Raw genomic sequence first — 14,814 nt, forward strand, 5'->3', positions numbered from 1 at the left:
TAAATTATAGCATTGCATGCGCTGCTGATGTGCACTGTATCCATGCGCTGCTTATACGCACCATGACCACGCCCTGCTTATGTGCACTGTATCCATGTTCTGTCAATATGCACTGTTCACATGCACTGCTTATGTGCACTGTGTCCTTCCACTGCTTATGTTCACTGTATCCATGCACTGCTCAGGTGTGCAGTGTCCATGCCCTGCTTATGTGCACTGTATCCATGCCCTGTCCACATGAACATGTGCTGTTTATGTGCGCTGTATCCATCCACCGCTTATGTGCACTGTATCCATGCGCTGCTCAGGTGTGCAGTACTTATGCACTGCTTATGTTCAATCTATCTGTACTGGATCTATGCTCTGGTGGGGGACCCTTATGTGTGATCCATGCACTGCCTTTGTGTTCATGCGCTGCTTATGGGCACTGTATCCATGCTCTCCTTGAGTGTACTGTATCCATTTACTGCTTACATGCCCTATATTCATATGCTACTTTGAGGCTCTATGTAGGTAAACATAGATGTTTTGACCCCAATCAATGCACTACTTTTATGTCTTGCATTTTGCCCTTCATGTATGTCCTGCATCTTTTCACACATTTAATACATGTGTCTATGCTCTCACTTGCCCGGTATGTATGCCTTGCTTTAGTAGCCTTTACCTGAGCAGTGTATCTATGCATTGCTTTCTTGTCCACTATCTATGTTCTAACTTTATATGCTTTATCTGTGTTCTATACCCATGTGCTGCTTTAATGTTTGCTGTGTTGGAAATGGCCTTTTTTGCAATGTAACCCTAACTTGTTTGCCTTCCTGCTTCTATTTTTCCTACCTTATTTTTGTTGGCTTTACGACTCTGAGCATATTACCACTGCTATATCATATACCCAGGGCCTGTAATCTAAATGCTAGTATTGGGCCGGCAGCACTGGTTATGTCACCCACACAAGAAGTCTTCCAAACCTGTCTAAGAGCTGCTATTACAGCGCCTGTGTGCACAGTTTACTGCCACTTTGACTTGGTACTTAAAACCACTTGCTAAGCCTCAAACTCCCCTTTTATTACACACAAGTCTCCACTAAGGTAGACCTCAGTTATCCCTACAGGCAGGGTGCTCTGTAACTAAAAGGTAGGACATTTACTATTAAGTTTTACATGTCCTGGTTGTGACAAACAACAAAATTAGTTTTTCACTGCTGTGAGGCCTATTCCTCTAATAGACTGGCAGTAAGAATTCCTTATAACATTTTTAAGCTGTAATTCCTGATTAGAAAGGAGTAGCTGCATCACATCTTTGGAATGCTGGTGATGAATCCTCTTTATTGGTAAAGTTGGATTTAACATTACTATTTTGAAAATGCCACTTTTAGAAAGTTTGCTTTTCTCTGCTCTTAACTTTGCTCTGTCTGTCTGCAGCCTCGCTCCAAAACACTTTGTGCATTCCCTTTAGACAGCCATAAACAAAGGAAGGGTGGGTGTGTGACAGAGGACTCATTTGCACTCATCTGCATTCTAACAACCTTCCTGGGCCGGAAGAGAGAGCGGGGGCTCACACTTACATCTGAATAGACTGTGTCCCGTCCCGGCCTATTCCTCTCATAGACTGGCATTAAGAATTCCCTATAACATTTTAAGCTGTAATTCCTGATTAGAAAGGAGTAGCTGCATCAAGTTTCACATCTTTGGAATGCTGGTGATGAATCCTCTTTATTGGTAAAGTTGGATTTAACATTACTATTTTCAAAATGCCACTTTTAGAAAGTGTGCTTTTCTCTGCTTTTAACTTTGCTCTGTCTGTCTGCAGCCTCGCTCCAAAACACTTTGTGCATTCCCTTTAGACAGCCACAAACAAAGGAAGGGTGGGTGTGTGACAGAGGACTCATTTGCACTCATCTGCATTCTGACAACCTTCCTGGGCCGGAAGAGAGAGAGGGGGCTCACACTTACATCTGAATAGACTGTGTCCCGTCCCCACTCAAAGGACTGATTACCCCACTCAGATAGACTGGCAGACTGGACTGGAATGAAAGGGAACATGTGCGCTTCAAGGAGCTGCTTTGAAGAAGCCACCACTTCAAAGGTACATTTGGGTATAAGTACTGGGGCTGTGACCCTACCCAATCAGTACACAACTGGACCTAGGAAGAACTATGCAGGAGTAAAGGCAGTTGTTCTATAAGGATTGCCACTTTGCCTGGACTGACTGTCCTGAAGAACTACTTCTTTGCTTTGCTGAGCTGCCCTGCTGACTGCTGATCTCTGCACTGCTGAGTACATGGTCTGGCCACTCTCACTTGACTCCAGAGTGACTCAAAGGGCTTACCTCCTGTTTTCCGAAGTCTCAGGGACACAAAAGACTTCTTGCAACTCTTCTGGTGCTGCTAGCCTCTGCCATCTGTGCCTCCTACCTTGCCTAAGGTGCCACCTCCAGTCCTATGCCTCAGAAGTGGGTTCTGCAGGTAGTTTCCTATGCAACCAGCTTATCATAATCACTGCGCTGATCGGAACCGATGCATGGCCGATCGATGTTGATGCAGAGGCTATTCAATGACAATGGACCCACAGCCTGCTCTGCCTGACGATGATGCTCTGTGCAGCTCGATGATGACGCATTGCCTGTATTCCAGCAGAGTTCGATGATGACACAGTGACCGACTACATGGAAAAGATTGATGCATTGTTCCCTTGACGTCAACACTTTGCTGCATCCAAGGTACTTTGACAGGGAACCCTGTGTGGGTTCTGTAGCTGGCCAGCCTGAACTTTGGATTTGCACTGGTCCCTTGCGACCTCAAGTAACCTTTTATATGCTAGTGACTTCTAAGCACTGTTTTGCATTTAATCTTAAAAAATCATATCTTGAGTTCTACTTATTGGATTTTGTTGTTTTGGTCTTATTTTGCTCGGATAAATATACTCAATTTTCTAAACCTGTGTGGAGACTTTTTGTGGTGTATTACTTGTGTTACTGTGTGTGTTGCACAAAGTCTTTAAATATTATGTCTTTAGATAAGACTAACTTCTCTGTGCCAAGCTACCAGAGGGTGAGCACTGGTTATCTTTTAGTGTGTATCTAGCTTACCCTTACTAGAGTGGTGATCCCTGCCTGGCCAGGCTGCATACCTCAGCCAACCACAAATGCCATTTCTAACACGCTGTCTATGTGCGCCTTTCATGTGTACCTGTATCTTGTATCTAGCAGCTGTTTCATGTGTTAATACAATGCATGAAGGAAGATGTCCAGAGCCTTCTTCCTAGCACATTGTCTGAAAGCTTCTTTCACATACTTGGGCTGCAGCTGCTGTACCCTGTCAGTACACAGTGGTTCCATGGCCATCTAAAATGTGCTGTTTTTATAAACTGCTCCGGACACCTCTTTTATGTCAGTACTGAGCTATCATCAGCCATTTCTCTGCTTGGTGCCTTTGCACTATGCTAATCCTATACATTAAACCTCCTGTGTACTGTATTTAATCACTATTTCAGTGGCATGCTTTTTCTGTCTCAATGCACTATTTTCATCTCCTATTCACAATTTATTTTATGGAGCACACTTATCTAGTGCAGGCCAGACCCAAGGCATTGATGTGCTGTAGAGAACAGAAATAAATAGTATCAACTAAAACAGCACATAAAACAGATATACCTTTCTAAAACGAAGCAACGCAAAGGAAACTGAGTTAAAAAGGAGAGGTTTCATAGTTAGGAATACTAAATAATGTGGGGAATTTGGGATTCCAGAAAGCAAAGAATTCATGATGGAAGTATACTCACCAGGGAATACGGGGATAGTATTCTGTGTAGGTGGTACACAAGCGGAAACAATCTAATATATGAGTTTAGAGGGAAGATATTGAGGCTGAATGAGGTCAGTTGCTTTGTAGAATAGACAATCTAGGTTGAAAAGCCCAGTAGTTCCACAGGCAACCATTGATGTTTAGGTAGGAAGGGTGTCTAATGACTGATTTTGAGAACTTCAATTTCTGGGGTAGACTATGTAGTTATGAAATTTCTGGAGGCATCATTCTTGCAAAGAGATAGCTCGCCCAAGTCCAGATTTAAGTCACCCAGAAGGAGACATGCTCTAGTGTTATTCAGTTAGTCAGTAATCAAACTAGAGAAAGATATTCAAGAATCAGTGGGGTATTTTCTGAAGGTTGGTAAAACATTTAAGACACATTTTAAGATCTAGTTCTATGCAATACTTTTATGCCCATATATTTGCTCAGATTACTTACATATTTCTGAGCACTTCTATGTCACATAACTGTGCAGTTCTTGCATATCTAATGGCCCTGAATTTATTGTATGCTATGTAGATATGTAAAGCTTTTTCAATCTATGCATTTCATCTATGCCCTATACCTCTGAATGGCCAACCTTCAGGCATATCGTTTACCTTCGTTTATGTCTTGTATTTGAGTGATGTACCTATGCACTGCTTTTATGACATCTACCTATTCACTTTTTCTGTCTTATTTTTATGCAGTGTGTTAATGTCCATAGGAGTGGTTTTCATTTATGCACTGTACCTATGCTATGCTTTTATAACCATTGTCCAGTCACTGCTTGCATGGAGTGTAATGATTTCAAGCTCTGGTTCAAAACACTGCTTTTATTCCAAATATATATGCACTGTGTTTTGCCCTTTACCTATGTACAATTCACTGAAACACTATATATGCAGTTTCCCATTTTGAATTTATCTCTCAACATTTCCATGTTCGATTACCTTCCTCCTGCTTTAGTTCTCTCAAGACGCTTCATGTTTTTGTTGAGCCCACCATTTAACCCACACAAACACAGCCACACTCTGAAATCAGAAAAGACCTCCCCCACTGTCCTTGTTCGATTGGAGGAGCAAATGGGTCAAAGGTTTCCACTGAGATCAACAGAGGTTTGGGTGTGACAATGTTCTTCTAGATGGAATATAAAAGAATGAGTGTTTTAAAGGAGAAACAATATTTGCAAATTGTCTAAAGTAGCAATTCTCCATCAGCCCAATACTAATATTTTACTAACCATGTCATCTGGTGTGTCTGTTGGGTCTCTAGGTGCTGAAACAACAACACCAATTGCTCTCACCACCGTACAATCCACTCCTAGTGAAGGGACATCCACTCAGCTACCACCCGTTTTGACTTCATCAGCTCTTTTACCTGGCACAGTCAACAGAACTACAGTGAAGACCCTAGAAACAACTACCAGGTCTTCTCACACAGGAAGCAGTACAACTGGGATAACAAACAGGCCATCAGGAACTTTGCCACAGACCACAACAGTCTCTACAACTAGTGCGTCTGGCACCCCAGGGAAGCCTTCTACAGGTAATTCTTCAGTTACTACTTCACGTGTTACTCCGCCTGTACCCTCGCTTTTTCCAACAAGATCTACTTCTTCACCACTTCCTGCTGGTTCCACAACTAGCAAACAAACTGTAACAACAAACAAGCCTACAGCAAGTGGGACAACACACGTTACAGCTCTACCTTCTGTTGGACCTCCAGGTTCTCAGACAACCAAGCCTCCACACACAGGAACAGTTATTACAACAAGTAAGACAACAAGATTTACTCTTTTGCCTTCAGTCGGACCTACAGCTTCTAAGACCACCACCACTACCCGCCCAGGAACAGGAACAGGCTCTTCTACAAGGAGCATGACAACAATTACTGTTCCCATTTCTTTCACACCTCCAGGTTCAGTAACGTCCAAACCATCTACATCTACCACAGGACCTACAACAAGCAGAACAACTAAATATGTAACAACTCCTGCTGGAGAATCTTCAGGTTCTGGGACCATGACACCTACTATACCAGGTACAAACCCTTCTCCTTTTACAACAGCTAATAGCACACACACCAAAATTACAGCCTCTGAGGTCCCCAAACCTACTATGTCAGTACCTACAGACCATGAATCTACCTCAACTTCTGCTAGTGCATACATTAATTTCCTAATGTCACTCCATTCCACCAGTTCACTGACAGGTAGACCAGATGCATTCTCTTTGTAATATTTTTACTTTCATTGCCTTCTTTATCATTTCAATTCTTCTCAAATGCCTCTGCTGTTGATGTTTTTAACATTTTCATATCATAGTAAATGAAGGGATATTTACTGGCTGCTTATAGACTATTGTGCATTTTATATGGAACCCCTTCAGCAGGACATATGAAGCTACTCATTTCCAAAACTCTTTGTGGACTGGCATCATTTGGACTGCTAATCTGGCTTTTCTGAAAGAACTGCAGGGAGTCACCAGAAGTTGTTTATGGTTATTCTTAGTATGGCTGCAAATTATTTTGGCTTTGTTCTGGTTATAATAAGTATCAAAATAGAAAAATGTATTAAACATTGTTTCCCAAGAATTGGTCTCACACCCCGGCATAGCATGTTATATTATTTTAAAACGATTTATATAGAGCTTAGCTACCCCAGCAATAAGTCTTTCTAGCGCTACACCATCAACATGCATGCCAATCAAAGAAGTAGGTGAGAAAACAGGGGAAGCAGCAAGAGGGCTAACCTGCAATTAGCCAAGTTTTGAGCTGCATCCTAAAGCTAAGATGGTACTGTTTTTCCCTTGAGCGTAGGGGCACATTGACTCTCATTTAAAATACGGAAGAAATCGAGGAGGGGTTAATACTCGATATAGCAATTATGCTATTGCACAGGAATACTGCTGGATATGCATGCCACTGAAAAGCTTGTGCTGTGCTTACTACTGTCCCTCTGGTTCTTGAACTTCTTTTCAACACTTCACATATCAGAAATGGAGTCGTAATTATCCTTTGATTATACACTCGGATTTTGTGGTGAGATGACAGGAAAATACACAGAAAACGGGCACGAAAAACATATGGACATGTTATTTCCTATTTTTCAGTATTGGTCTGGCAATTGGGTGCAAGGTGTATGCCTTGGGTAGGTATTGTGCCTTGGCCAACTACCTTTAAATGAGACTGTTGGAGTTTCAGTGCAAATAATGAGGCGTAACCTGCATTAACAATATTATTGCACTCATGGTGGTGGTAATTTATAACAGTACATCCAAGAGTCCAGCGCACCTGCAGACGGCTCGAAAAAGTTGGAGGAGCAGCAAGAACTTGGCGGAACACGCAGCCCTCGAGACCGCCGTCACCGCATACCACCACCTCATCAGAACCACCAAGACAACTGCCATACAGGAATACATCAACGCCAATGCACACTGTTGTGTCGCCGGGGCCAGTGATAGCTGGGGGCCAGCTCTAAGGGGCCTACTCTCAGGGGGCACCTGGGACATGGACTACGGCCTTCACTTGGCCACTTATTAAATAACACACGGACACTGGGGTATCTGTATGGCTCTGCGCGCCGTCGCCAAGTGCCGACGTACGTGCGGGCCCCCTTTATTAAAGCCCGGTCACGTGTCACTCACGCTGCATGCCTGTTACATCACAGGCGTGCAGACACTGGAACACAACATTCCTCCTAAAATATAAAAAGAACAAACAGGCAAACATTTGAAACATCAGTGCAGTCTCTGGAGGGACTATACTGTTCTCTGGGGTTTGCGGCACTGTTCAGGTTCATGATCAGCATATAAGATAAGTCAATATAAAACACATGTACAACACACTGGAACAGACTTACATGAGGTAGTCCTGAAGGCGGCAAGATGGTGGTGGGTTTTATAGGTGGAAGTCCCACGGGTTCTGGGGACATCACCACCGGCCGGGGGAGCGGGGCTGCGGCTGACAGGATCATCTTCCTGAACCTCTGGTGCTACACTGGAGCTCTCAGCATCATCTGGGGTTTCGCTTGCCATGGCAGGAGGGATGGTTCTCATGGGATCATTGCTAGGTTCCTGGAGGTTCTCAGCCACTGGACTCGCAGTCACTCGCGATGCCAAGCACTCTGCATTGGTGGTCGCCTCCGGATGAAATGGTTTGAAATGGGACACGTTCCGGGGTCACTACTTCTCAACCTCGGGTCGCAATGATTTGAGTGCCTTTCACGCTGATGACTCTCCACGGTCTCTTTTCATATGATCACCTCGTTCGATTCGAGTATGAACAGCTCTCCTCCGCCGGCTGGCCTGGGCATATGACTTTTGGCGCTTCGCCTCAATCCTATTTTCATTTGCCATCGCGGGTGTCCACTGGGGATGATGGGGAATGGAATCCGCCACTACCCGTCCCATGAGAACATGTGCCGGAGCTACCCCCGTGGTGGTATGGGGTGTTTGTCGATAGCTTCGCAGGAATGTGAATATCGCCATCTCCAGCGATTGTCCCTTGTCATGTGCGATCCGGATGACTTTATTGAGAGTTCGCATAAACCGCTCAACTTCCCCGTTGGCTTGTGGCCAGCGAGGAGTGATGCGGCGGTTTCGGGTTCCTAGGGCGTGCAAGTAGTTGGCTAGTTCCTGGCCTTGAAAGGGAGGGCCATTGTCCGTTCTGAGTTCTCGCATTACCCCATGAGTCGCTATGATCTTCTCCAGTTTGGGTAGTACTTTGGTGGCACTAGTAGTGGTTATTAGTTCAACCTCTGGATACTTGGAGTGATCATCTATCACAACCATAGTGTGTTGTCCATCGGGAAGACTTCCGAAATCCATGCTGACACATTCCCAAGGTTTCTGAGGTCGAGGCTCGACTATGACGGGTGCTTCCCGCGGGGCATCTCCCGTGACTTGGCAGGCCGCACAGGATCTTACGGTATCCTCCACCAGATCATCCATGAGCGGAAACCACACCTTGGTCCTCAATCTTGCTTTCATTTTCACCATTCCTTGGTGACCGACGTGGGCCAGTTGCACCACCTGATCAGTCAGGGCAGAGGGTATCACCAGCCGGTGACCGCTTAGCAGGCATCCTGAGTTGTCTTCGTTCAGTTCTCCTTTCACATGGTGTAGGCTTTCCATGATGCGTTGGGCGCGTGGTGTCAGTAGTTTCCATTCTTCCTTGGCCCGACGCCAATTGCCGCTTTGACGGGCTCTCCTCGCTCTTTGTAGACAGTCATCCTTCAGGGTAGCCTCCGCGATGTTGCTGATGGATAGGGGCCGCGGGCAGGATCGCGCAATAACACACCTGACGTAGGCTTCCGTATCCTCGGCCTCTTCCATTTCCGCCGGGGTGGCTGCTCTTGGGTGTCGTGAGAGGTTATCCGCCGGATTTCGGGACCCTGGTTGGTATTCTATCTGGCAGTTGTAGTCCTGTAGCTGTAGCATCCACTTTTCTATGCGAGGTGGGGGCTTCGTTGAGGTCCCCGAGAAAAGGGCAACCAGTGGTTTGTGATCTGTGACTACTGTGAATGGTTTCCCGTACAGATATAGGTGGAAATGTCTGCACCCCCAGTGTATGGCAATGGCTTCCTTTTCGATTTGGGAGTACCGTTGTTCAGTGTCCGTAAGTGAACGTCTGGCAAATGCAATGGGGGTCCAGTCCATCTCGTCTCGCTGTTTTTGCATGAGTACTGCCCCTAATCCTGCGGGACCAGCGTCCACCGCCACCAGGGTCTGTTTCCGGGGGTCGAAGAATGCCAAGGTGGTGTTGTCTGAAAGAGCTGCTTTGATGTCCTTGAAAGCCTTTTCTTGCTCCGGTCCCCATGTCCAGGGCATGGACTCTTTCGTGAGTTCTCTCAGTGGTAGTGTCAGATTGGCCAGATCCCGAATGAATCGCCCGCAGTAGTTGACCATTCCTAGGAAACTGCGGACTACGGTGACTGAGGTTGGGGGAGCAGCTTCTTTAACATCTTTCACCTTCTCCGGGTCAGGGTTGACTCCATCAGCTGAGAACGTGTATCCGAAGAATCCTATTTTCTGCCTCAGGAATTCGCATTTTTCCATGTGTAAGGTGAGACCAGCTTCCCTCAATTTTTGGAACACCTGGGCAAGCCTCTGGTTGTGTTCGGGTATGGTGCGGGCGTGTACCATGATGTCGTCACTGACGTTGATTACACCTGGTATGTCAGCAATCAGTTCTTGGATCGCATTTTGGAACACTTCTGCTGCGCTGGACACGCCAAAACTAAGTCGGGTGTATCTCCGGAGTCCCACATGTGTCGAGAATGTTGTTATATTCCGTTACTCTTCATCGAGAACCAATTGGTGGTATCCTGATTGGAGATCCAGCTTTGAAAACCAGCACGCCCCCGCCATTTCCCCTATGAGGTCATCGATAGTGGGCGTGATGTGGCGCTCCCTCTTGATGGCAACATTGGGAAGACGCATGTCTACGCATATCCGGACAGCGCCCGGTTGTTTCGGCTTTCGGGTGACCACGATGGGCGATACCCAGGGGGTGGGGCCTGTCACTTTTTCTATGATGCCTGCTGCCTCTAGCTTCTTGAGTTCTTCTTCCACCAGTGGTCGGAGGTGGAACGCGATGCAGCGATGCCTCAGTGCCACTGGTTGAACAGGTGTATTTGGCGACCTGTGAATTTCCCAATTCCTTTGAAAATGTCTGATAAGTCTGCTATATGCTGCTGTACTGATTCTTGGTGAACTCCGAATGCAAACGTGACCACTCCCAGGGCCTCCGCGGCTCGGCATCTGAGTAGCATGCCTTGTCCATCCTCTGACACGAATATGTTAGTGGTGACGGTCCTGTCACCATGATTGATTGCCGTCCTGAACTTTCCTCTGATTCTTAGCGGAGTGTCCTGACCGTAGGCAAATACGGTGATGGGAGATGGACTCAGTGTTGGTGGTCAATCCATTGTCCGGTATACGGCTGCACTCATGAGGTTGATGGTTGCTCCTGTGTCGACCACCGCCATAGCCTCCGGGTCTGCGACTCTGATGCAGCACTGGGGAAGCTTCCTGGCTCGTCGAGTGGCCGTGCCAATCATGTGCACTTTGTGCACTGTCCTTTCCTCTTCCTCATCATCATCCATGTCACTCTGGCTGGGGTCACCTTCTGGTATGGCGTTCACCACTTGTTGTGGCTTGCGGAATTTCTTTGATCGACACACTTTTTCAAAGTGATTGAATCGACCGCACCCTGAGCACCTCTCCCCTCGAGCTGGGCATTCTGATGCCTGATGGGGTGATCCTCCGCAATATCCACATGACTTCCCGACTGCTACCGCCGAGTTTCCAGGGAGCATCTTATTCCATTTTGCCAGTGACTTTACTTGGATCTTGTTGACCGGTTCAGCTTTTACCGGCGCTTGGAGGGCCGCCTACATGTGAGCGGCTCGAGCTTTAGACAGTTCTTTTGTGCGGCCCAAGGTCAGGTTGTCGGCTAAAGGCTTCCCGGATTCCTCCAAGATTCGTTCCCTGAGCTTGGCCGAGGCACAGCCCTGAATTATTTGACCCCGTATTTCCTCAGTGACGTCCACGAATCCACATGACATTGCCAGTCGTTTCAGCCTCGCGTGATACGTGTCTAGTGACTCCTCCGGAAGTTGTCTGGCTTGCCTAAAGATGAACCTCTCATAGTCCTGATTGGCCATTGGCTCAAAGTACGCATTCAGGGCATTGATGAGTGAACTATGAGTCTTTGGCGTTGCCTCCACCAAGGTTTTGGCGATATTGTGGACGTCCTTGCCTCCTAAGTGGAGCACCATGGCCCTCTTCTGTTCTTTGTGAACCTCTGTGGCCTTGAAGAATATGAGTAGGCGATCCACCCAGTCTTTCCATTTGGGGGCCAGCGAGGATGGCGAGCCTTCGACCACAAACGGCTCAATGGGGGGTATTGTGGCCATGATGCTTGTGTGGTATCACTGTGTTCGGAGTGCCACTGAAGGACTGGGTTTTTCTAAGACCCAGCGGTGCCAGGGGACAACACCTGAAACCTTCGTGGGTTACCTGTTCCGGCGTACAAATGACAGAGACACGGGACACTTCCTTCGGCGTCAAAGATCGAGGTTTATTTACTGCAGGGAATACAGAAATCACAAGAAGTACAACGTATGTAGGTTCTAGGAGACTGCTTCAAATTGCATCTGTGGATCGCTCCTTTAATACAGTTTTTCGTCATAGGACAACATGGCAGACAAAAGGTTACAACACAGTTCCCACAGTAAATTTCATAGAGGGTCGCTTTGATGTATTCAGGGTCCCGGAACATAATTACAGTAGCATCGCCGGTTCCCAACTGTAAAAGTACATCTTCCCATCATTAGTGCATTCCATTCCGGCTGTAAACGAGTTAAGGAAGAGTCAGAAACAGGTGCAGAGGAAAACAAAGATAGTCAACAGATTGAAAAGAGTGTGAGGGGTGATATCGGAAACACGATTGCAGGGATCAAAGGAGACATGCCTAATGAATGCACGGCTGAAACAATAGACCGGCACGGCAAGATGAGCCTCGGGCAGGGCCATCTGCCTTTGCAGTGTCATCCCCCTCGTCATAAAGACACCCTCAAAGGAACACGTGTCTTCCGCAAGAGTTTGGGAATCCCAGGGTCATGAAGCGGACAGTGTCCGTTCGCTGGCTACTTGAGGGCAAGAAACAAAATGGATGCTGTATCTAAAATGGAATCTGTGGGTTCAGATGAAGAAACCCACGAAACAGGCGAACGGTTCAGGTTAGCATAGCAAAAACGCGTACACCCACTAAACTCGTCATTTGCGGTTCATAGATACCAAACTCGTCCATATTCGAACGAGTCGAAAAACACCACTTACGATTGTCACAGAACCTCAGACGCTCCTTTTGCCCTCATGTAGGCAAGCACATCTAACCTGCTCGTTTTGAGGTAAAGGGTGAAAAGAATGAGGAGAAACAGTGGGAGTAGGCTTTGGTTCAGAGGAAGAAGTAGGTGAAGCAGAAGGCAATAACGATTGTATTCCAAAATATACTCCACCCACCAATAACATGGAAATAGTTAGGAACAGCAGGAACACCTGAAACAGAAAGCATTTGGTACGTACAACCCTGTACAGTACTGATCTTTGCGCTAAAGTCTTCTCCACTTCCGACAACTTTGAGAATTCCATCCTCTAAAAACCGTCCGCAACGTTCTTGACGCACTTCGTTCTGAGTAGCGATTATCAATTCCCAGGAGTTCCTAGGAATCGACAAAAGTACTGACCTAGTGTCAGGAACCTGCTAAACAGAAGGAAGTACCCGCACGGCCCTACGGTCAACCCGGATGTAAGGTTCTTTTTAATCAAACAATATAATACAAAATCTCCTAGCTGTGGAAAAACACACACGTGGAAAAAGAACTTCAGAAATTAATAGAGACCACAATTGTTCAAAAAATGTTCAAGATGATAATGGGGGGTAACGTAAATTTCAAAAAGGGGAAAAAGCTAAAAGATTTTTATTAGTCTCTGGTACGGGAACAAAGAAAATATCTGCTTCTTCCAGAACGAGTCTGTTCTTCAAATAATTGTTTAGGTTGTGGAACAGAGTCCTGTCGATCAGATGATAGGTCAGGTCTTGAGTTTTTCAATGACAAAGGTTCAACAAAGTTATCTGATTGCACTGAAGTATCTCCCACAGGCTGAGCGTCACTGAATGGCACAAAGTTCACCGGAGCTTCTGTTTCTGATGCAGCGATGCCAGTTCTCACCCACGAGTCCGTTGGTAAAGGTATTGGTACCTTCTTGGTGTGGGTGGCGTGCACCCAATGTTTGCGGCCCTCCAGACTAACTGCAGTTCTCGTGGCGAGTAGAACCTGGAAGGGCCCCACAAATCTCGGCTCCAGGTTCCGTTTCCGGCCAAAGTTTCTGTTAAGAACCCAGTCACCCGGTTGGAGCCGATGTCCAGGACCCTCTGTCTGTGCCGGCAGTGCTTCAAAAAGCTAACCTCAGTTTAGCAGTCAGATCATGAAGATAATCAACTAACATTGGATATTCAAGACTGTCAAAAGACCTTGGTCTAGGGACCCCCCAAATATTTGCAGGACGGCCGAACACAATCTCATATGGGCTGAGCCCTACTCAAGAGTGTACAGTCGCCCTGGTCGACAAAAGAGCCAGAGGCAAGGCATCAGGTCACGACAGACCAGTCGTAGCCTGAATCTTTGCGAGTTTCAATTTTAGAGTACCATTGTACCCTTCAACCAAACCTGCTGACTGGGGATGATTGGCGCTGTGGAATTTTTGTGTAATTCCAAGGCCCTTACACACACTCTTCATCACACTCCCCACAAACTCACTTCCGTTATCAGACCATACAATCCATGGCATTCCATACCGAGGAAAGTATTCCTTCAGTAGGACTTTCGCTGTGGACAGGGCAGTATTGTCTTTGAGAGGGTAGGCTTCGATCCATCGGGACAATGCGCAAACCACAACTAAAACGTACTTCAGGTTATTACATTGCTCCATATGGATGAAGTCCAGTTGGATAACTTCAAAGGGACATGTAGGAGGAGCAAAGTGGCCAGGTGGTGTAGGAGTACCCTTTCCAGGATTGTACATCATACATACCATACAATTCTTAACCACTCTCTCAGCACACTTAGCGATACCATCATTCTTCCATACCGGGGACAACAACTTACAGATACCTTTCGCGCTAATATGTGACAAGCCGTGCGCCATAGTCACAACAGCTAGCACATATGCATCCGGCAACATCCACCTCTGAATTTCTGACAAATCAATCCAACATCCATTCGCATCCAACTTTCCTGTGCTCTCCTTCCACTTAGTCTTCTCAGTTTCGGTGGCCTCATTCTGAATCGCTTTCACACTCTCCACAGTGTCCTCACACATACTAGTTTCTGCAGGCCACCTTACCGAACTCATCACATACATTCTAGTTGCAAGGTTTCTAGCTGTCTCTTTAGCAATCTCATCCGCAAACGCATTACCACGACCAACATCATCCGTCACCTTACGGTGCGCACTGCATTTAAT

The 14,814-nt window shown here is 46.4% G+C and overlaps 1 protein-coding gene across 9 annotated transcripts in view; it reads left to right on the forward strand.

Annotated features, from left to right (window-relative positions):
- Positions 1-14,814, forward strand: part of CDHR5 (cadherin related family member 5) — a 423,620-nt gene that overhangs the window by 344,894 nt on the left and 63,912 nt on the right. For 2 of the 9 annotated variants that reach the window (XM_086957776.1, XM_086957778.1), the window contains 2 exons: positions 5,057-5,557; positions 5,702-5,824. The exons of 1 other annotated variant lie outside the window; for it this stretch is intronic. In XM_086957776.1, the coding sequence (XP_086813902.1) occupies positions 5,057-5,557; positions 5,702-5,824 (624 nt within the window). Of the gene's footprint in view, positions 1-5,056; positions 5,825-14,814 lie in introns of all 9 variants that reach the window. 6 more of the 9 variants (XM_086957779.1, XM_086957782.1, XM_086957775.1 and 3 more) reach the window with 3 other exon arrangements.

This window comes from Lissotriton vulgaris, chromosome 2_1 (assembly GCF_964263255.1).
Source record: "Lissotriton vulgaris chromosome 2_1, aLisVul1.2, whole genome shotgun sequence".
Classification (NCBI taxonomy): Eukaryota; Metazoa; Chordata; class Amphibia; order Caudata; family Salamandridae; genus Lissotriton; species Lissotriton vulgaris.